At 38.5% G+C, this 24,251-nt stretch overlaps 2 protein-coding genes across 3 annotated transcripts in view; both read right to left on the bottom strand.

Annotated features, from left to right (window-relative positions):
• Nucleotides 1-24,158, bottom strand: part of LRRC39 (leucine rich repeat containing 39) — a 33,874-nt gene extending 9,716 nt beyond the window's left edge. For both annotated transcript variants that reach the window (XM_049880268.1, XM_049880269.1), the window contains exons 1-4: nucleotides 24,074-24,158; nucleotides 6,171-6,363; nucleotides 4,444-4,549; nucleotides 359-515 (exon numbers count right to left, since the gene is read on the bottom strand). In XM_049880268.1, coding sequence (XP_049736225.1) covers nucleotides 359-515; nucleotides 4,444-4,549; nucleotides 6,171-6,319 — 412 coding nt within the window. In that variant the 5' untranslated portion in view covers nucleotides 6,320-6,363; nucleotides 24,074-24,158. The remainder of the gene's footprint in view (nucleotides 1-358; nucleotides 516-4,443; nucleotides 4,550-6,170; nucleotides 6,364-24,073) is intronic.
• Nucleotides 24,103-24,251, bottom strand: part of DBT (dihydrolipoamide branched chain transacylase E2) — a 94,553-nt gene continuing 94,404 nt past the window's right edge. The window contains exon 11 of the mRNA XM_049880266.1: nucleotides 24,103-24,189. Coding sequence (XP_049736223.1) covers nucleotides 24,181-24,189 — 9 coding nt within the window. The 3' untranslated portion in view covers nucleotides 24,103-24,180. The remainder of the gene's footprint in view (nucleotides 24,190-24,251) is intronic.

The following is a 24,251-nucleotide window of genomic DNA, read 5'->3' as shown; positions in this document are numbered from 1 at the left end:
GCTTTATTTGCACTATACCCTATATTTTGAGAAATTTTCCATTTAGGGATTTCTATTTTTCTTTTTTCCCCACAACTAGTTCTTTTCCAGGAGTTATAGCTGAACCAGCAGTATTATTTCCAGGATCTATACAATATCTCCAAAGAAACTTTCCTTACGTTGAAATCTTGTCTTGAATCATCTCAGTAACTCTAGAAGCTTGAATCTCCTGAAAGCTTTGATTTAAATTAGATGTTTACATTTTTCTCAAGACTGTATAAAGATGAGGTCTTTATTCCATGTATTAAAGATTTTTCCTCAATAAAAATCACATCTGCAGTGGATAAAATAGCACAAGAATAACAGCAATGTTCCTTACCAATTCCTCGAGGTATCTCTGAAATTGTATTTCGCGATAAATCTAACACGATCAGGTTCTGGAATCTTCCAATGAATTCCGGAATTTTCAACAAACCAGTTCTATGAAGTTGCCATTCCTGTAGCTGATTCAGTTTCAGCAGCGAAGAAGGGAGGGTCTAAACTCAAGTTAAAAAAAATGACAAAGTCACTGTATTAAATTATTTAAGTGCCATGTCACACTCATGGTCAGTATGATTGTATCAATAGTTTTTTGTTTTTTTTTAATATTGTGTTTCTGGTGAAAGTTTACACAAAAATTAGGTTCACTTTTAACAATTTCTGTACATATTGTTCAGTGACATTTGTTACATTTTTCACAACATGTCAACATTCTCTTTATTTCCATCCTGGACGTTCCATTTCCATTACTCTAGCTTCCCTGCCCCCACTTACCCTCTCATCTTTGCTTTAGGGTAAATGTTGACTGTTTAGCCTCATGTAGACTTTTTTTTTTTTTTAAAGAGCTCAGTACTAGTGATATTGTTTATTTTATGATCCAATTTGTTACTTAGCTGAAAGGTAGCTTCTGGAAGTAGTTTCAGTTCCAAGTCTAAAAAGTATCTCAGAGTGACAGTTTCAAGGATTCCTCTAGTCTCTACCAGTCCAGTAATTCTAGCCTTTTATTTAAGAATTTGAGTTTTGTTCTTCATACCAGCTACTATCTATTGTGTCCTTGGTCAGAATGGTAAGTAGTGGTAGCCAGGCAACATCTAGTTTTCTTCTGGTCTCAGGATAGATTAGACCATGGTTCATGTGGGCTACTAGTCCTGTAGTTTCTTCTTTGAGTCTTTGGTTTCCTTCTTTCTCTTTTGTTCCAGATGAGTAAAAAAAAAAAAAATTTTTTTTTTTTTAGAGACCAATAATTGTATCTTTGATGGCTGCTTGGAAGCTTTTAAGACCCCAGACACTGCTTACCAAACCAGGATGTAGAACATAAACTTTATAAACTATGTTGTGCCAATTAACTGAGTTGTCCCATGAGACTATGGTCGTAAGCCTTCAAACTCAGTAAACCAATCCTGCAAGGTGTTTGGTTGTATCTAGGAAGTCTCCATAACTGTGCCTCCCACGTGTTTTATTATATATGTGAATGTATATCCAGCGCACACAGCGTGTATATACTCATGCCTACAGATGCACCTGTATGTGCACGTACATCTGCCTTCCTATACACATGTATGTACACATATCTACCTATGTAGCCAAACACAATTTTTGTTGTTAATGATGCTGTTGCAGAAATGTGTATATCATTTATTAAAAAGTCCCTTATTCCTGAGTACTTCTTAGTATCATCATTTACACCAGTCAAGTGGTGCAGACTTCACCCTTAGTTGGTATTGCCTTTCCAGTCACCAAAAATAACAAGTGTCTACTATCCATAAAGTGATTTCCCCTCCCTCCCACTCCCAGCCCTGGTAACCACCAAAGAACGTTGATTTCTGTATGTATTCCTCTTTTTGTGTTTTTATAAAAGTGGAATCATGTGAAATTTGTCATTTTGTACTGACTTATTTCACTCAGCATGCTGTCCTTCATCCATGTTATAAAATGTTTCACGGACTTATTATTTTTTACAGCTGTATAGTTTTCTGCTGTATGTATATACCACATTTTGTTTATCCTTTCATCCGATGGTGGGCACTTAGGTTGTTTCTATCTTTTTGCTATTGTGAATAATGCTGTAATGAACATAGGTGTGCATATGTCTGTCTTTAGGGTATATAACCAGTAGTGAGATTGTTGGATCATAGGGTATTTCTTTCTTTTTTTTTTTAGAAACAATATTTCAATTAATTTTAATTTGAAAATATAAGTGAATATGAAGATTTTAAATTATGGCTTAACTATAGCTTTAAATATAAGTGAGCTTAAACATTTTCCCTAAATTTTTACAAACCATATTTTTCTTTTCTGGGATCCACCTCTTCACTGAATCTCCTTGCTCTGCTTTAAACATGCCAAAGTTGTTCTTTAGAAGTCACCATTCCCTTTACCAGTAATGTTCTCTCCCTAGTTCTCCTCATCAGGATGTAGGTTCTAGTTCAAAGGTTATCTCTGGCCACCCACACTCAGGTACCACCTCGCCCCCTCCATACACACCCCCACCACTCAGTCACTCCTGAGGATCACAGGGTATTTCTATTTCTAGAAGTGCCATACTATTTTCCATAGTGGTTGTACCCTTTTACATTCCCACCAGCAGTAGATAACGGTTCCGATCTCCCTGCAGCCTCACCAGCATTTGTTGTTTTCTGGATTTTTTTGTTTGTTTTTTTATTTTTTCTTCAGTCAGTACTATTTTGGCAGGGTTGATATGGTATCTCATGATAGTTTTGATTTGCATCTCTCTGATGGCTAATGATCACAAGCATCTTTTCATGTGTTTGTTGGCTGCTTGAATGTCCTCTTTGGTGAAGTGTCTGTTTATGTCCCATACCCATTTTTTAATTGGATTGTTTGTCTTTTTGTTGTTGAGTTGTTGGCATTTTCTATATAGAGATTAGATCCTTATCGGATATATCATTCCCAAAGATTTCTTTTTTCCCAGTCTGTAGTTCTCTTTTTAATTTTGTGATAAAGTCTTTTGATGGGCATAAGTATTTAATTTTTAGGAGGTCCCAGTTATCTAATTTGTCTTCTGTTGCTAATGCATTTATACTTGTTTTTTTTTTTTTTTGTAATCTATAACTGAAAATAATTAGATCCCAAAGTTTTGTCCCTATATTATCTTCTAGGAACTTTATAGTTTTAGCTTTAAAATTTAGATTTTTGATCCATTTTGAGTTAGTTTTTGTGTATGGTGTTAGTTATGGATCCTGTTTTATTTTTCTGCAAATGGGTATCCAGTTTTGCCAGCAACATTTGGTAAAGAGACTGTTTCTTCCACACTGAATGGATTTTCACTCCTTGTTAAAAATCAGCTCCTCATAGGTAAATGGACTTACTTCTGGGTTGTAGCAATAGTTTTTGATTTTTTGAAGCACTTTGGAATATTTTCCGTAATGAATAACATTTCCAAGTGCTTTATGTTATTTCTAATTTTTAAGACCTTCCCTTTTTTTTTTTTTTAAACCTCCAAAACCTAATAGAATAAACAAAAATAATGTATTTGGTCAATAGTACATAAACAAAACTATGTCCTAAAAATTGTGTTGTGTTTGCTTTTCCTATAGTGCATATGCTATTAAAAATGGTGGTTAATTGAAAGCACAGAGAAACCAAAAAATCACTGTAATCAATAAGTCAGACTTCTTTCCATTCCTGTTTTGAAGGATTTTATAAGTTTTTAAAATTTCAACTATTATGAATTCTATGCCTTTTCCCTGTCAGCCTAGAAAGGCCAGAAGAGAAAATGAAGGCTACCAGTACCAACTGCCTATGAGCCGATTCCAGCTCATGGTGACCCTGTGTGTGTCAGTGCAGAACTGTGCTCCACACGGTTTTCAATGGCTGCTTTTTGGAAGGTGATCATCAGGCCTTTCTTTTAGGTGTGTCTGGTTGAATTTGAACCTCCAACCTTCTGGTTAGCAGCTGAGTGTGTTAATCATTTGCACCACCCGGGGACTCCAAAAGAAGCTTAGAGGCCCTTGTAAAAAATTAGAACATGTCAAAGTAATTAAGCAACTGTGTATGTGTGAGTGTGTGTGAGAAAGGGAGAGAGAGAATAATCATGTGGTGAACCTAAGAAATTAATATTCATTTACATTTTATGAAGTTTTCACTGAGCACTTGCTTTGGAAAAGCTAAATGATTTTAATTAGGCAGATAGACATCTTTTCATTTTTAGTGGAAAATGAGAAATTGCTTCTTAAAAGGATTAGTAGGGGAAATTATTACAAATGACTTAGTATAGGCAGGGCTGAGGCAAAATGATTGAATTTTCACAGAAAAAAAGTCTGTTCCTGTTACCTAAATTAATTTGCATTTTTAAATTAAAACTAAAAATTATTGGACTTAATTACACAGTCTCAGAATAATTTTCTGAACTCTCCTACGAAATACAATACACGGAAAATTGAATATCACTTCTCTAAAACTCACCTTCCATTCTTCCTTTTCTATCTTCAAAACAGCTCTTCCATCTTCCATGGTGACCTTTTCTCTTAGCTTGGTTAAGCTAACTCTCTCTTCCCAGATCCTCACTAGCCTAAGAGACCAGGAAATCATTTTAGTTGGTAGTTAATGAGATAGGTAGCATTTATGTTTTTATACAACCTGTGAAAGACAACCATTTGATCAATGACGCCTGGAAATCAGACAAAAATTTATTTGTAAGAATTATAAATTTGGTTAGTATCATAATGCCATTATTTTTAAATTTTTGAAAATGTCATAACTCTCCATAGTTTTTCTATGACAGCTTGTTGAGTTATAATTCACACATCATACAGTTTATTCTCTTAAAGTATACAATTCAGTGGTTTTTAGTATATTCACAGAGTTGTGCAATTATCACCATTATCTAATTTCAAAACATTTTCAGAACCCAAAAATGAAACTCCATATCTGTTAATATTCATCCCCCATTTCCCCTTCCTCCAGCTCCTGGCAACCATTAATCTACTTTTTGTTTCTATAGAATGCCTATTCTGTACATTTTGTATAAATGGAATTGTACAATATGTGGCTTTTTGTATGTGGCTTCTTTCACTTAGCATGTTTTCAAGGTTCATCCATTCCGTAACATGTATCAGTACTTCATTCCCTTTTATGGACAGATAGTACTTCATTGTATGGATATTCTAATTTTATTTATCCATTCATCCATTGATGGACATTTTCAGTTGCTTCCAGTTTTCAGCTATTACAAATAATGCTGTTCCCATATTCATGTACAAGTTTTTGTGTAAACATATATTTTCATTTCTCCTGAGTATACACCTAAGAGTAGAATTGCTGGATCGTATGGTAACTCTATGTTTAACTTTTTTAGCAACTGTCAAATTGTTTCCAAATTGGCTACGCCATGTTACATTCCCACCAGCAATATTTGAGAGTTCCAATTTCTCTACATCTTCACCAGTACTTGTTATTGTCCATCTTTTTTATTATAGCCATCCTAATGAGTGTGAAGTGCTTTTGATGTGTATTTTCCTGGTGCTAATCCACAGATATTTAATAAATAAGATTTTTCATGGCTTGCTAAAAATACAGTTCTAACTTTAGAGTTAAATTGCATATTACCACATTCTAATTTTATCTGGATTTTATTTTTCAGATATAAAAATGCATAAAATCTTAGTTATTCTGAGACATACACCCATCCGTTTTTGATCCATTGAAAATATACCTGAGAATAATATCAAGCTGTAAAAATAACTAGCAAAAGGTTTTCTATTATTTCTGCCTTAGAAAATTTTTTTTTTTTTTTTTTAGTTAACATAGAAAAAATAAAAATTGAAATTTGGCTATCTTAGCCCATTACCCAGTACCCAGTGCCATCGAGTCGAATCCAACTCATTAGAATTATAAATAATAAATCAACAAAAGTAGCCATCAAAGAACATTTGATTTGTTTGCTAGTTATAACTAAAACAACAACAACAAAAAAACGAAACCCACTGCCATCAAGTCAATTCCAACTCATAGCGACCTTATAGGACAGGGTAGAACTGCCCCATAGAGTTTCGAAGGAACACCTTGTGGACTTGAACTGCTCTTAACCACTATGCCACCAGGGTTTCCAGTTATAACTAGGCACTTAATAAATGCTCTATTTTATAATGAGGGTGTTACGAATTCTCATTAATAAGCATGTTGTAACATACTTCTGTTGAAATTCTTTTTCTCGCTTCAGATCTTCATTTTGTTTCTTTATTCTTTTTTCCCAGACTTCCTTTACGGCATTGACAGCCCCAGTACGAACCACATGTTCTGTCATGATTTCTCCACATTGCCACAGAGTCGCCAGCTTCATTAAGTTCTGAATAGCTGAATCAGAGATGCCATCTCAGAAAGAACCTAATTGTAACAGAAAAAAGCATATGTTTCAGAATGTTCATTTAGTATTGTAATAATCATAACAGCTAATATTTATTGAGCACTTTCTATGTTACCAAAACTATTTGAAGACTTTGCACGCCATATCTCATTTAATAATCCTTATAACAATACTAGAATGTGGGTACTTTTAATGTCTCTCTTACAGATGAGAAAACTGAGCCTGAAAGAAGAGCAATTTGCACAAAGTCTCACATCTAATACGTGACAGAGGTGGAACTTGATGCCAAGAATACTCCCTTTGTTACTGTGTAATTCACAGTACTGAAAACTGCAACTAGCGTAAATAGCCAATTATAGGGAAATGGTTAAGTAATAAGTGTATAAAATAAGACACGTCTTGGGATATCTATGGAAACCCTGGTGGCATAGCGGCTAAGTGCTACTGCTGCTAACCAAGAGGTTGGCAGTTCGAATCCGCCAGGTGCCCCTTGGAAACTCCATGGGGTAGTTCTACCCTGTCCTATAGGGTCGCTATGAATCGGAATCGACTCGATGGCAGTGGGTTTGGTTTTTTTTTCGGGGGGGAAACCCTGGTGGCATAGCGGTTAAGTGCTACTGCTGCTAACCAAGAGGTTGGCAGTTTGAATCCGCTAGGTGCCCCTTGGAAACTCCATGGGGTAGTTCTACCCTGTCCTATAGGGTCGCTATGAATCGGAATCGACTCGATGGCAGTGGGTTTGTTTTTTTTTCGGGGGGGGGGAGGTTTAGGATATCTATGTAATCTGGATGCCATATGCACAAACTGGAATTCAGTTAAACGATAATATGTGGGGATTGTTTGCTCTTGTGTCAAATAAATTGCAAAGGGACAGATACAATATTGAGGATTGTGACCTGAATCTTAGAAATGGGAGAAAAATACACGGTAATAGTGGAATTGTTATATAAATTTTTGTTGATCCTTTTAACAAAATGATTTGCAGCCATTACAAATAGTGGTCTTGATCTTTTTTTAAACCAAATTATTATCTCCCAAATTCAGGAAGACAAAAATTTTCACAATCATCACTTCTTTTCACCATTATACTGGAGTACTATCATGCAAGGAAGGCAAACGCAAGGTATAAAGTTTGGAAAGGAAGATGTGAAACTTTCGGCAGCATAGGAGAACACATACTCTCATATACTAATGGCAGCAGGATACATTGTTCTCTACAGAGAGAACATCTATCAAAATCACAAATGCACGTTCACACTTCTAGGAATTTACATTGCAAATGTTTTCATATGTAAAATAACTTACTACAAAGTTATTCATTGCAGCATTTTTTTGTGAGAGTAAAAGATTGCAAACAACCTAACTTTCCATTGGTAAACTATAGTACATCCATACCATGGGAAATTATATAGCTCCATAAAGAAGGAAGTAATTTATATACTGACACACCATTGTCTCCAAAACGTATGACTGCCAATATTTACTTCTCCATACTACGGAGTGTGGCTATTTGAGCCTCAGATTTTTGTTATTAGGAGCAATATTGTTTTATAAATCCTTGCTCTTACCTCTTGGTACTCAGGTAAAATGGGTTCTACTGGGTATATATCTGTATTAGTTTCCTAGGGCTGCTGTAACAAAATACCGCAAATTAGGTAGCTTATGAGAATAGACACTTATTGCCTCACAGTTCTGGATGCTAGTAGTCCAAATTCAGGGTATCGGCAGAGCCATATTCTCTCTGAAGTCTCCAGGGGAAGATTCTTGTCTCTTTCAATTTCTGGTAGCCCTGGGCATTCCTTGGCATGTACCTGCTTCATAATTCTGTCTGGGACATGGCCATCTTCCCTCTGTCCTTCTCTGTGTTTCTTCTCCTCTTTATAGGACACCACTTAGATTGGATTAGGACCCACGGTACTCCAGTGTGAACTCATGTTAACATAAATGATTTTCAGTGACTCTATTTCTAAACATGGTCATGTTCATAGGTATAGGGTTAGAACTTCAATGTAAATTTGGGGGGAACACATTCAATCCATAACAATATCTAAATCTGGAATTTCTGGATGATGGTGTATGTGAATGTTCACTTTTATGAGATAGTGCCAAATCATTTTCAAAATTAATGTGCCAATTTATATTCTTACCATCACTGTATAAGGGTCCCCACTGAAGTACATCCTCACCAACATGCTACTGTATAAAATGATATTTCATTGTAGTAATAATTTTCACTTTCCTGATTACTAAATGCTTCAGGGAAATATTCAAATATTGATGAATTAAATAAAAAGTCAAATCCCATGTGCTGTTTACAAGAGGCACGCCTAAAACAAAGATAGAGAAAAGTGGAATGTACAAAAATAGCCAAAGATCCACTCCTAGGTATATACTCAAGAGAATTGTAGATATATTGTGATGGTAAGGTTGTGTGTCAACTTGGCTGGGCCATGATCTCAGTGGTTTGACAGTTATGATGCAGTTTGGCAGTTGTTTAATGATATAATTACTTCCATGGTGAGCTCACCTCTATCAGCAGCCAATCAGTTGAAAAGGAGTTTCCTGGGGGTATGGCCTGCATCCAATATATATGAACTTTCCAGCAAAACTCGCTGGCTTTTGCTTGCTGTGGATCCTGCATCAAACTCATTATCACCTCACCTTCAGTTCTTGGAACTTGAGCCAGCAGTCTGCTGTCTGACCTGCCAATCTTGGGTTCCTGACACCTGACCCGTGGACTTGGGACTTTGCAGCCTCTACAACTGTGTGAGCCATTTCCTTAATATGAATCTCTCTCTATATATATGCATATGTATACATACACACACACACTTCACTGGTCATGCTTCTCTAGCGAACCCAGCCTAAGACACATATTTTCACACAAAAACTTGCACATGAATTTTCATAGGATCATTATTTATAATAGCCAAAAAATGAACTGATGAATGGATAAATAAATGGGGTAAATCCAAACAATGTAACATACTTGGCCATAAAAACACATGAAGTACTGATACATAAACCAAAAAAAACCAAACCTGTTGCTGTCGAGTCGATTCTCATAGGGACACTATAGGACAGAGTAGAACTGCCTCGTGAGGTTTCCAAGGAGTGCCTGATGGAGTCAAACTGCAGACCTTTTGGTTAGTAGCCATAGCTCTTAACCACTATGCTACCAGGGTTTCCACTGATACATAGTAAGTGAAATAAACCAAAAAACCAAAACAAATCCATTACCATTAAGTTGATTCCAACTCATAGCAACCCTATAGTGAAAAAAGTCAGATACAAAAGTCACATATTATTTGATTCCATTTATATTAAATGTCCGGAATAGGCAAATCCATAGAGACAAAGTAGGTGAGTGGTTTCTAAGCAACTGAGGGAGGAGGGAATGGGAAGTGACTGCTGATAGGTATGGAGTTTCCTTATTGGATCATGAAACTGTTGTGGAATTAGATACTGGTGATGGTTCCACATATCATGAATATACTAAAGACAACTGAATTGTACAATTTAAAAGGGTGAATTATATCTCAATTTTTAAAATATTTTTAAAAATAGAAAAATATATACCATATAAACCATGTAAACTAACCAAAGAAAGCTGATAAAAATATGTTAACAGCTGACAAAAAATAGACACTAAGGCAAAGCAGCATTACAGGTATAGATCATATCATATTAAAAGGCTTAATTCACAAGAAAGATAAAACAACCTTAAATTATACTCCTAATAACATGGCTTCAAAATATATAAAGCAAAATCAATAGAACTAAAGGGAGAAATTGAGAAATCCAGAAATGAAGTGGGAGATTTTAACCAATTTTTTCAGTAATTAATTCAACAAACAGTTTCAAACTTAGGAAACTTGATGAAGATTTGAACCACATAATGAATAATTCTGACCTAATACGTATATATAAAACACTACATTCCACAACAGCAGAATGCATATTGTCTTCAAATACGCATGTAAAACTTGCCCTCTCAAAAAACAAATTCATGTACTGGGCCATGGTGCAAGCAAGTCTCAACAAATTTCAAATGACTGAAGTAGCACAGAGTATTTTTTCTGACCACAATACAAAATTGCTGGAAATAACAACAAAAAAATTCTGAGAGAAAACTCATATATTTTCAATTAAAAATTGCACTTCTAAATTACCTATGATGGAAGAAGCTATCATAATGAAAATAAAACTTTTTTAACCAAATAATAGCAAAAATCTACAAATCAAAGTATATGGTATATACACAACCAAAAAAACCAAACCCAGTGCCGTTGAGTCGATGCCGACTCGTAGGGACCCTATAGGACAGAGTAGAACTGCCCCATAGAGTTTCCAAGGAGCGCCTGGCAGATTTGAACTGTCGACCCTTTGGTTAGCAGCCGTAGCACTTAACCACTATGCCACCAGGGTTTCCATATGTTATACACTAATGTAATATTTAGATGAAAATTTATAGTTTTAAACATGTTGTTAGATACCGTTGAGTGAGTTCCAACTCATAGCAACCCTACATACAACTGAAAGAAACATTGCCTGGTCCTGTGCCATCCTTAAAATCGTTGCTATGTTTAAGTCCTTTGTTGCAGCTATTATGTCAATTCATCTCATTGATGGTCTTCCTCTTTTTCCTTGGCCCTCTACTTTACTAAAGAAGATGACCTTCTTCAGAGACAGTTCCATCTTTATAACACGTCCAAAGTATGTGAAATGAAGTCTCACCATCCTTGCTTCTAAGGAACGTTCTGACTGTACTTCATCCAAGACAGATTTCTTCATTCTGTTGACAGTCCTTGGTCTATTCAATATTCTTCACCAACACCATGATTCAGAGGCATCAATTCTTCTTCTGTCTTCATTATTCATTGTCTAGCTTTTGTACGCATATGAAGCAAGAGAAATACCATGCCTTGGGTCAGGCGCACCTTAGTCCTCAAAATGATATCTTTGCTTTTTAACACTTTAAAGAGGTCTTTTGCAGATTTGCCCAATACAACGCATCTTTCAATTTCTTGACTGCTGCTTCCATGGGAGTTCATTGTGGATCCAAGTAAAATAAAACTTTTGACAACTTCAATATTTTCTCTATTTATCATGATGTTGCTTATTGGTCCAGTTGTGAGGATTGTGTTTTCTTTATGTTGAGTTGTAATCCATACTGAAAGCTGTAGTCATTGATCCCCATCAGTAAGTACATCAAGTCCTCTTCACTTTCAGCGAGCAAGGTCATGTCATCTCCATATTGCAGGTTGCTAATGAGTCTTCCTTCAATCCGGATGCTGTGTTCTTCATATATTCCAGCTTCTCAGACTATTTGCTCACTGTAGAGATTGAATAAGTATGGTGAAGGGGTTTCCAGTTTTTAAACCACACAGTATCCACTCGTTCTGTTTAAACAACTGCCTCTTGGCCTATGTATACAGGTTCTGCCTGAACACAATTAAGTGTTCTGGAATTCTCATTCTTTACAATGTTATCTATAATTTGTTATGATTCACACATCTAATGCCTTTGCATAGTGAATAAAACACAGGTAAACATCTTTCTGGTGTCCTCTGCTTTCAGCCAAGATCCATCTGATATCAGCAATGATATCCCTCATTCTACATTCTCTTCGGAATTCAGCTTGAATTTCTGGCAGTTCCCTGTTGATATATTGCTGCAAATGTTTTTGAATTATCTTTAGCAAAATTTTACTTGAGTGTGATATTAATGATATCGTTCAATAATTTCTGTATTCTATTTGATCACCTTCTTTTTTGGAATGAGCACAAACATGGATCTCTTCCAGTTGGTTGGCTAGGTAGCTGTCTTCCAAATTTCTTGGCGTAGATGAGTGAGCACTTCCAGCTTTGCATCCATTTGTTGAAACATCTCAGTTGGTAATCCGTCAATTCCTGGAGCCTTGTTTTTTGCCAGTGCCTTCAGTGCAGCTTGGACTTCTTCCTTCAATACCATTGGTTCTTGATCATATGCTACCTCCTGAAATCGTTGAACATCCACCAGTTCTTTTTGGTTCAGTGACTGTGTATTCTTTCCATCTGCTTTTGATGCTTCTAATACAGAGGTACCCAGGCTGCAGAAATTTCCACTGCAGCTTGCTTGGCCTGCCTCACAATTTTGCATTAGAATTCCAGCTCCTTTCTTTGGCCTGCCCTGTAAAAATCCTGGTGCATGTGTAGTATGATTAAGAATGTTGCTGACATAACTTGTGTGAACTCCTTACTTGTAAACCCTTAAAAATAACTTTTCCCCTTGCCCTTGTGGAGAAGTCTAGGTGGTGGCAGCCCCATCTGTTTCCTTTCCTTATACAATGAAATAAAGGCACCTTTCCTCTCTCCCACCTTGGTCTGTCATTTATTAGCCGATATGAGTTATGCCAAGCAAACCTGGGGTTTCCACGCAGTAACATTTCTGGCAAGCCAGCTAGGAGCCTTCCACTCAGTTCGGGAGGTGGATCAGACAACAGGCGAGCCCTGGTGTCTGACACCACCAGGAGCTTTCTTCTGGAGACCTTGGAGCAGCCCTGAGAGCCTATCTTCCTTGGAACTTACGGTGATTCCGCGGGAGACACGAAATATGCCCGGGTTATTCGGTAAGTCCCGAGGTAAAGTCTTAGAATTCCCAAGAAGTGAGAGGAATTGACCGTTGAGAGCATTAGGTATCTGAGCTTATTTGGTAAATAACGGGTTAATTCCTAGGTAGGGCCTTAGAAGAGTCTCAAAAAGTTACTGTTGAAGGTATAAAAGACTCTAAGTTTCTGTTGTTCCCCGCCACACCCCCCCGGAAAGGGTTATCTTTATTTAATCTAGAAGAAAAAACAGATGGGGTGAGGCCTGGTAGGGGTCTCCGTGCAAAGCTTTTGTGTACCCAGGGAATGTGCTTACCCTCCTGAGTGCAGATGTTTGCCCTCACCACCATGGAAGCACCACTGAGCTTCCATCTTCGAGGCCTGTATTGGCCTGCCCACGTGGCCATGAGAGATTACAGCAGGCCTCCTAAGGCTTAAGCAGCATGAGGCCCCCAGGTGGTCCCTCTTTGTCTAGTCAGCCCCTTACTCATTGGCCTCAGCTGTGGTTTGGTTCTCAGGAACCAGAACCAAAAGTGAAATTGTTTATTGCAAGGGGGGCTCCCCACCTCACTGCTGAGGCTCAAAGACACTGATGACAACCAAGCACCTGGCAACGTAGTCCCCTTCTCTCCTACCTTCCCAAGAGCCTGAGCCTGCATCAGCATCATCAGAATGCGGACCCCAACCCCCCAGAGCCTCATTCAGCTGGTCTGGGTAGGGCCCGAGAACCTGCATTTCTAACAAGTTCCTAGCTGATACTGCTGGTCCGGGGACCACTGAGTCCTCAACACGGCTGCACATTGCACTCACTGGGGAAATTTTAAGACTCTCAAGGCTCAAGCCACATGCCAGACCAATTCAGTTAGTCTCTGGGTTGGGGCTTAGGCATTGATTTTTTTTTTAACTGTGCTTTAAGTGGAAGTATACAAATCAAGTCAGTCTCTCATACAAAAAGTTATATACCCCTTGTTATATTCCTGCAGTGCTTTATGTAAGTCATCCCATTGCCTTCTTGCCTGCATGGTTTCTGCTGAGTAGTCCAAGCTTATTCTTATTGACTCTCCTTCGTAGGTGACTTTTTCTTTATTCCTAGCCTCTCTTAAAATTCTCTGTCTTTGGTTTTGGCACGTTTGATTATAATACATTTTGGTGACTTTCTTTTAAGATCTACCTTATGTCAAGTTTGATGAGCATCTTGGATAGATATCTTCTCATCTTTCATGATATCAGGGAAGTTTTCTGCCAACAAATCTTCAAAAATTCTCTCTGTATTTTCTGTTATCCCTCCCTGTTCTGGTACTCCAATCACTTGTAGGTTATTTCTATTGATAGGGTCCCACATGATTCTTAAGGTTTCTTCATTTTTTTAAATTCTTTTATCTGATTTTTCTTCAAATATATTTGTGCCAAGTGCTTTATCTTCAATCTCATCAATTCTGCCTTCCACTTGCTCAATTCTGCTCCTCTGACTTTCTACTGAGTTGTCTAATTCTGTAATTTTGTTTTAATCTTCTGAATTTCTGATTGTTGTCTCTCTATGAATTCTTGTGGCTTATTAAATTTTTCATTATGTTCTTGAATAACCTTTATAACTTCTTCAGCTGGTTTATCTGTGTGTTCCTTGCCTTGTTCTGTGTATTGCCTGATCTCCTTCCTAATCTTGTTCCTGATGTCTTGAAGAGTTCTGTACATTAATCTTTTGTATTCTGCTTCCAGTGATTCCAGAAAGGCACCTTCGTCCCGAAGATCCCTTGATTCTATGTTTTGAGAGCTTGTTGAAGTGAGCATGGTCGGCTTCATTATGTGATTTGATACTGACTGTTGTCTCTGAGCCATCTATAAGTTATTGTATTAGTTTATTTTACATTTCCTTACTGCATCCTAGCTTCTTACCTTGTTTTGTTTTGATATGCCAAAATGGGTTGCTTGAGTGAGCTAGCTTGATTATTTTCACCTTTGGAACTCTGACATCCTGTCACCAGATGGCTAGAGCTGTTATCAGGTGTATCAGCCTAGGAGTCCATTCACTTTTCTTGTATGGATTCAGCTCAGATGTCCAGGTAGCTGGTCATCAAGTGTATGGTACAGGGTCTGTCCTACAGTCTTAGAGGGGCAGGGGCAATTGGTGTAAGTACTGGTATCTGGTTGTAGCAGGGGGTCATGCTCTGAACAAGGCAGGGGCTGACAACCATCTCTTGAGTGTGAGGAAAGCACATCCCTGTTCCCTAGATTGTACAGTTGGGTGGGTTCTGCAGATGGACCATGGGCACCCAAAACTTTTGGTTGTAAGGTCTGGAACGTACCAGTTATCCTTGGACCCCTGTTGTAGGTGGCTGGGTAACCTGAGTGGAGCCACCAGTTCTTCAGCCCATGATGTGGGTAGGTGAGGACACCCTGTTTAATAGGCAAAATTGTGTCAAACATAAAACACCCACCTCTCCACCACACAGCTGAAGCAGTTGCAGTCTGCCAACAAGGGCCTATTCTCCTGAAATAGGCCCACACGGGTCCATGCAGGGGGAAAAGGTATTCAAAGTCCATGGACCATTTATTCCTGGACAGGAGCCACTTCTGTCCTGAGCTCCCTAGGTTAGTGGAGATGGCAAATTATCTTTCCCCTCAGTTGTGAATTTATTCCTTCTCCAGGGCTGAATGAATGGCTCAGAGTGCTCAGCAGGGCCTATCTCAGGACCAGGGAAATCGACAGCCCCTGAAGTCAGCTTGGGGGCAGAGGGGCATGGTAAAATATACTCAAGTATTTAGCTTTTGCTGAGAGCACCGTTATTCTCTGGTTCCGTAGGTGTGAGTGGGCTGTGTGGCTGGCTGCTTCTCCCTGAGGAAACTGTGGCTGAACGCTACTACCAGCCCTCCGCAGTTGCTCCTGGGAATGGTGCCTGAGGGATACCAGCGATTCAGGTCCAGGGACTCCTCTCTGCTTCCATACCATCTCTCCCTCCCTCTGCCACTCAGTCTGTTTTTTAACTTTGCCTTTGATGTTCAGGGCCCCTAGCTTGTCATAAATATAATTGTTTCACTTGTTTTTTGGGGTCTTTGTTGTGAGAGGGATCACTGGAAGCATCTGGCTATTCTGCCATCTTGGCCCCACCATCTAAGCTTCTGTTATTTGGTTGGTACAATGAATTAGGTTGTGTGAGTGTGTAAGATGTTCATGTGTCCAGAGAATGGGGAACGTTCAAGGAATTCCCAATTGCAGCCCCTCAGGATGCATTCTTGCAAACTGGAAATACTTTGGGCCAAGCCCCATGAAAAAGAAGAAAATGATTTTCCTTTGCAACACTGCCTGGCCAAAATATAAATTAGCAGATGGAAAGGAATGGCTAGGGAATTGGTTCCTACGTTTTATTACCATCCTTCTGTTGGACCTTTTCTGTACTTGAGAAGGAAAGTGGGATAAGAAGTATTATATTGAAGCTTTCATGACTATCATGAAGAGGGATTACAGAAGAAATATAAAATTCTAGTCCAGAAGGGGGCTGACAGATCACGACCACCAGTTCTCCCTCCTCACCCCAAGGAAGATTTTCTGTCTCTGCATTCCCAGTGCACTGGTTGCCTGCCCTTGCCTTGGCTTCCCACCACTCCAGTGCCCACACCACCCCCTCCCTATGCCTTGCCTCTACCTAACAGGGCCATAGCTCCAGTGACAGCCCCCACTGTTAAGCCCCCATCAACCTTTGTATCCACCCCCCCAAGCCCTTCCACCCTGATGTTGGGCTTGCCTCCACATACATGGAGTGGTTTGGCATTTGGGTGCCCCAACTTGGTGACCATATAGAATAAAAGTAACACAAGGTTGACCAATTCTCGGGAAAGCCATAGCCAAGCCCAGGGTCATGCACCCGCTTCAACAAGTCCAGGCAGAAGATGCTGGCATATTCTGGGTACACCAACCTTTCTCTACAAGTGACCTTTATAACTGGGAAAACCATTGCCTCGGGTATCAAGAAGACCCTAAAAGAATGCAGGATCTTTTTGCCTCCATCTTCGGGCTCATAACCTTAATTGAGTAGATTGTCAGGTGCTAGTAGATGTGCTCCTGACCCCAGGACAAAGGCACATAGTCCTCGAAAAGGCTAAGGCCAAGGCTGACAGATACCACTGAGTGCAGGCAGTAAATCAGCCATGGGCAGAGATGGGGTCCCAGTGGGGGACCCCAGCTGGGATCAGAATACAGCTGAGGGACAGAGCCACCTTGCTTATAATAGGGAGTGCCTTTTAGAATGGTTGAAGAAAGGTTTGCCTAAACAAAAAACCTTAGCCAAATATATGGGATCAAACAAGAACCAACTGAAGATCCCTCTAAGTTCCCGGAAAGAATTTATGAGGATTTTAGACAGACATAGACCCTGAGAGTCCCAAAAACACAAACATGGTGAATATGGTTTTTATCGGGTAGAGTGCCCTGGATTTACAGAGAAAACTCCAAAAACTTGAGGGAAGTGTGGAGTTAGGGATCTCATGGTTTGTTGAGCTTGCCTACCAGGTATATTCCAATTGGGACTGGGAACAGGAAAAGAGAAAAATCACCAATCAGAAGACACAGGCCACATTTCTGGCCACCATCTTGCAGGGAAATGGCCCATCTCCCAGTGACCCAAGAAGAGGAGGGTCCCTGAGGGGAGAAGTAGGTGAGAGGCTCTGAATTCCTTAAGCTGAGACCAATGCACTTGGTGAAAAAAGAGAGGCCATTCAAAGAGAGAGTGCCCTAAATTCCTACCCAGAGGTAAGAAAAACCTGGGGCTGCCCAGTGCACCATGATGCTGATGGAGGAAGACTCAGAATGAGGAGGACCAGAGGCGAGTCCCCCAACTGAGCATCTGCTTATAATACAGGTAGGAGGGGAAACTGTGTGGTTTCTAGTGGATACCGGAGGAACCCACTCTGTCCTAACCCATAAAAAGACAGCCTCAACAAAACAAACTGTGTCAGTTGTGGGAGTCTCAGGTAAAAGGGAAAATCCTCCCTTCCTCCACCCTCAAACCTGCCCCATACAAGAGAAGTCATTAATACATACTTTTCTCTACATGCCCGACTGTCCCATTCCCTTGCTGGTAAGAGACATGTTGTGCAAACTGCAAGCTCAAATTTATTTTAATTAAGGGATCATGCAGATACAGGTACCACCACAGAATGAGTGGCGGCTGCAGGCGGCCCTTACTGCTGAGTTGCCCACCAATTATAGTGCAGAAGGACACTACCCAGGGTTGGTAGGGCCAGACATCAAGACGCAGTAGTCCTGTGGATATGGGTCAACAAGGTGCCAGGATGCACCAAAAATGTTCCCCCGGTGGTTGTCAAACTCCTACCGTGCATAGTTCCCCCCAACTTAAGCAATACCCCATTTGGGTGGAATCCCAATGGGCACTGGGACAAATCTGAAACATGGACTGCTCAGACCCTGTCAGTCACAGTTCAACACCCCCATCCTGCTGGTGATGAAGAAAAGCAGAGAATACCAGTTCATTTATGATCTACTTCTAAAAAAAACCAGCCAGTGAAAATCTTATGAATAGCAGCTGAATATTTTCTGATACAGTGCCATGTATCAGACATGCAATCAAGATGCATTGATAATTACTGGTGATTGGAATGCAAAAGTTGAAAACGAAGAAGGATCAGTAGTTGGAAAATATGGCCTTGGTAATAGAAACAACCCAAGATCGCATGATAGAATTTTGCAAGACCAATAACTTCTTCATAGCAAATACCTTTTTTCAACAACATAAAGGTTGGACCTCACCAGATGGAAACACAGGACTCAAATCTACTACATCTATGGAAAGAGATGATGGAGAAGCTCAATATCATCATTTGGAATGAGACCAAGCCCAACTACAAAACAGACCATCAATTGCTCATATGCAAGTTCAAGTTGAAGCTGAAGAAAATTAAAGTCCACGACAGCCAAAATACAACCTTGAATATATCCCACCTGAACGTAGAGACCATCTGAAGAATAGATTTGATTCATTGGACACTAACGACCAAAGACCAGATGAGCAGTGGGGTGACATCAAGGACATCATACATGAATGTCTTAGGCTGGGTTCTCTAAAAAACCAGTAAAACCGTGTAAATATATATAGAGAGAGATTGAAATCAAGGAATTGGGTCATGCAGTTGTAGAGGCTGGAGCATCCCTAGTTCGTGAAGCAGAATAGAGGCTTCTCCTGATTCACGTAGCCAAAGGGGCTGGAGAACCCAAGATCGGCAGATCAAAGAGCAGAGCTCTTGCTCACAGGTTGTGAAGATCAATGAATCCTAAGATCATCAGTCAAGACCACAGGTAAGCTGCTAGTTCAAGTCCCAAGAACCAGAAGTCAGATGAACAGGAGTCAGCTGCAGGATCCAGCACCAGAATATTCACTTATAGTTGATGTAGGCCACACACCCAAGGAAACTCCCTTTCAACTGATTGGCTGCTCACAGCAGATCCAATCATGGAGGTGATCACGACTGAGAATCATAGCCCAGCCAAGTTGACATACAACCTTAACCTTCACAATGAAGAAAGGAAAGGTCATTAAAAACATAGGAAAGAAAGAAAAGACTAAAGTGGATGTCAGAAGAGTTTGTGAAACTTGCTCTTGAATGTAGAATAGCTAAAGCAACTGGAAGAAATGAAGTAAAAGACGTGAATGGAAGATTTTAAAAGGCAGCTCAAGAAAACAAAGTCAAGTGTTATAATGAAATATGCGAAGACTTGGAGTTAGAAAACCTGAAGAGAAGAACAGGCTTGGCATTTCTCATGCCAAAAGAACTGAAGAAAAAATTCAAGCCTCAAGTTGCAATTTTGAAGGATTCTACGGGGAAAATATTAAAGGACGCAGGAAGCAACAAAAGCAGGTGGAAGGAATACACAGAGACACTGTACCAAAAAGAATTAGTCAACGTTCAGCCATTTCAGGAGGCAGAATATGATCAAGAATTGATGGTATTGAAGGAAGAAATCCAAGCTGCACTGAAGGCATTGGCAAAAAACAAGCCCCCAGGAATGGAAAGAATACCAATCAAAGTGTTCCAACAAACGGATGTAGCGCTGGAGGTGCTTACTCATCTATGCCAAGAAATTTGGAAGATAGCTACCTGGCCAACCAACTGAAAGAGATCTGTATTTGTGCCCATTCCAGAGAAAAGTGATCCAGCAGAATGCAGAAATTATTGGCCAATGTCATTCACATCACACAAAAGTAAAATTTTGCTGAAGATCATTCAAAAGCAGCTGCAGCAGTACATCAACAAGGAGCTGCCAGAACTTCAAGCCCGATTCAGAAGAGAACACGGAACTGTGCGCAGGCAGAACGTGTATACATAGATCAAGAGGCAGTCGTTCAAACAAAGCAAGGGGCTACTTTACGGTTTAAAATCAAGAAAGGTATGCGTCAGGATTACATCCTTTCACCATATTCAATCTGTATGCTGAGCAAATAATCTGAGAAACCGGACTATATGAAGAAGAATGCAGCGTCGGGATTGGTTGAAGACTCATTAACAACCTGCAATATGCAGATGACACCACCTTGCTTGTTGAAAGCGAAGAGGACTTAAACCACTTACTGATGAAGATCAAAGACTACATTACAGCCTTCAATATGGATTACACGTCAACGTAAAGAAAACAAAAATCCTCACAACTGTACCAACAAGCAACATCATAATAAATGGAGAAAAGATTGAAGTTTCAAGGATTTCATTTTACTTGGATCTACAAACAACGCCAAGGAAGCAGCAGTCAGGAAATCAAACGACGTATTGCATTGGGCGAATCTGTTTGTAGAAAGGCCTCTATAAAATGTTAAAAAACAAAGATGTGGCTTTGAGGGCTAAGGTGCACTTGACCCAAGCCACAATATTTTCAATCATCTCATATGCATGTAAAAACTGGACAGTGAATAAGGAGACTGAAGAAGAATTGATGCCTTTGAATTATCATGTTGGCAAAGAATATTAAATATCTCATGGACTGCCAGAACAAATCTGTCTTGGAAGAAGTACAATCAGATTGCTCCTTGGAAGTGAGGATGGCGAAATTTCATGTCACACACTTTGGACATGTTATCCAGAAGGACCAGTCCCTGAAGAAGGACATCATGCTTGGTAAAGTAGAGGGTCAGCAAAAACAGTAAGACCTTCAACGAGATGGATTGACATAGTGCCTGCAGCAGTGGGCTCAAACATAACAATGATTGTGAGGATAGTGCAGGCCTGGGCAGTGTTTTGTTTTGTTGTACATGGGATTGCTATGAGTCAAAACTAACTCAACACTACCTAACAATAACTACAACATAGATATATTTGTTTCACACTGAATATACATTTTTGCACTGAATACACACACACTATGTGTGTGTGTCTGAGTAGATTCCGACTCATAGCAACTCTATAGGACAGAGTAGAACTGTCCCATAGGGTTTCCTAGGCTGTAATCTTTACAGGAGCAGATCCCCAGGTCTTTTCTCCCACAGAGTGACTGGTGGGTTTGAATCACTGACCTTTTGGTTAGCAGCCAAACACCTAACCAGGACTATATACATGTGTGTGGATGTGTATTTCATACAAATGAAGTTCTATACAGTGAACCATAGGGACACCTAATGAATCACATAAACATAATGTCGACTGGAAGAAGGAAGACAAAAAAGTATGTGTACTGTATATACAGTTTTTAAAATAGGCAAAACTATAGTGTTTAGGAATCCATACTTAAGGGGTAAGACAATGAAAAAACAAGAAATAAACAAAAAAACTGCATGAGATTAGAGATATGTTGAAAGAAATGAAATTTTTTCTCCCAACAAGAAAAAAGGCAAACACTGGGTTGAGAAACAATAGCTTAGCTTAAGCTGCCTTGAGCATTGTGCTCTTTTAAAATCTATCTATATGGGATCAAACTGACAACAGCAACTTGAAAGATTAGATGGGAACCTAAGGGGGCAGTGGGTTTATGTTAATGCAGGAGAAACAACTCAGAAAAGGAGGTTAAGAATGGTTATACAACTTGAAGAATGTTTTCAATCTCAAGTGACTTGTACATGTTGAAATTGTTGAATTGGTGTATGTTTTGCTGTGTATATTCTCAGCAACAACAAAATAAAGTATTAATTTAAAAAAATCCAACTTACAAATTTTCCTTTTATGGGTTAATGCTTTGGCATCTAAGAATTCCTTGCCTAACCCCAGGTTACAAAGATTTTCTTTAGTTTTTTCTAAAAATTTTATAGTTTTAGGGTTTACATTTACGTCTAAGCCCCATTTTTGTTTATTTTTTGTACATGGTACAATGATAGAATACGTCAAAATCTTGTTTTCTGTGTCATTATTTTGTCCATTTGCTATTAATTTCTAATTTTACTGAATTTTAGTTGGCAAAGATATGCAGTCACTTTTGTAAAAATTTTATATGTATTTCAAAAGAATATGTATTTTCTATTTGAGTGTAAAATTACATAATTATGAATTAGATCGATTTTGTTAATTGGCTATTTAAATTCTTTATATATTTACATTATTTGATCTGCTGTCTTCTGAAGTAGGTAGGGCTAGTGCCATCCATCGATTATAGATCTGTTAACCCTTCCTTACATTTCTCTTAGTTTTAGCTTTATACAGTTCCGAATCATGTAGTTAAATATGTAAAGGTTCAAGATTCTTCGGTTATCTTAGTATTTCAATATGAAATCTCTTTATCCTACTTAATGTTTTTTCCTTTCAACTGCATTTCACCTGATATTAATATTACCCCAAGTACTTTTTTTTCAGTGACTGTTTACTAGAATATTTTTTCCATCCCTTTATTTTCAACCTTACTGCATCTTTTTGTTTTAGAAGTGTCTCTCATCTAGGATATAGCTGAGTATGTTATAATTGTTTTTATGTAACCCTTATTATAAAAGGAGAATTTAATTCATTTATGTTTATTATGATTATTGGTGTACATATAGATGTTTTCTATTTATCATAACATTTTATTGGTTGCTTTATTTTGTTGTGTTTTTTATTTCTTGCGTTTTGCTGAATTTATCAAATATTCTTTTCTTTCTCTCCTTACAGTATATATTCTTTCTTAAAAAATTCATTTCTTAAAAAAATTCTTATTGAAAAACAAATTCACATAATGCAGAAAAAGCAAAAACTGTATTTGATCCCAGCGAATTATCATTCCCTTCCCTAAATTCCTTACAATTTATTATATTAACTGCTTATGTAACCTTTTAGACCATTTAAAATGAATTTATGTGTATATCATCCTATTTTATTGTTGTAATATTTATTTTTAATTTTTTAAACACATATTCAAACTTATGTTAATTACAATTCCCACCCTAAATAAGAAAATATCATAACATACTTTTATGGTTCTTTCTCTGACTGCCATTTCTCATGTTGACATTAAAAATAATCCAATTTAAAAGTGAAAAAGAATTTGGGCTGATGGAGACACTCTAGAAGAAAGGCATAGTCCAAATATAAAGCCCACAAAATGTGGCATATTTTTTTAGCAGTAATAACTTCAAGTATTTGTTTATTAAATAATAAAAATATTTTAAATCCCAAGTCATATCTATACACATGTGTATAGGGTTGCTACGAGTCAGAATTGACTCGATGGGAATGGGCTTTATGTGTATTTTACTAGGATATATAGCTATGCTGAGATAGCTTTTCATTCTTTTGCTAATTAATTTCCTCATTTGCCGTTAAACTTTGGCCATCCATCAGTTTTCCTATGATATCCAATTTCCCTTCGAAGAAAACAAGTCAGTAATGATGTATGTATGTCTGCCTCCAGCAAGGTGTTCCCCACCTTGATTATTATCGCAGCAGAGGAGCACAGAGCGTGGCAGTGAAGTAAGCACGGCAATGACGTGACTGCTGATGTTGGCGTCCCAAAGTCAAAAGAAAGGAGAAGAAATACAAGCTTAGAAGAAAGGCTTCTTATTCTCAGGATACCTGTCTTCCAGAGGAGGACAATTTTATGAGTAGCTACAAGCCCCCAAAGAAACATTTAAATTCAATTCCAAGTTTGGCTTTACATTCCAGCAGATAGAGACAGGTAAAGCCATCACCAACAATTAATTTATATGTGAAAAATAGAAAGAAAATATTTTTTGAAAAACACTTACCACTGCCGGTAGATGTAGAATCTGACATTCCCAAAGTGAGTGATTGTTAGCTAAGAGTGGATTACAGGGGGAATTCTTGTCCGTGTGGCTCTGAGTGATTAAAATCCTCAGTCAGACTGAAACCAAGCGAAATGTAATGTCAGCCCAGTTCTAATTTTAGTTCATGGACAAACCTGAG

This window comes from Elephas maximus, chromosome 3 (genome assembly GCF_024166365.1).
Source record: "Elephas maximus indicus isolate mEleMax1 chromosome 3, mEleMax1 primary haplotype, whole genome shotgun sequence".
NCBI classification, from domain to species: domain Eukaryota; kingdom Metazoa; phylum Chordata; class Mammalia; order Proboscidea; family Elephantidae; genus Elephas; species Elephas maximus.
Note: the sequence above shows the minus strand (reverse complement) of the source record. Positions and strands in the feature narration are given on the sequence as shown.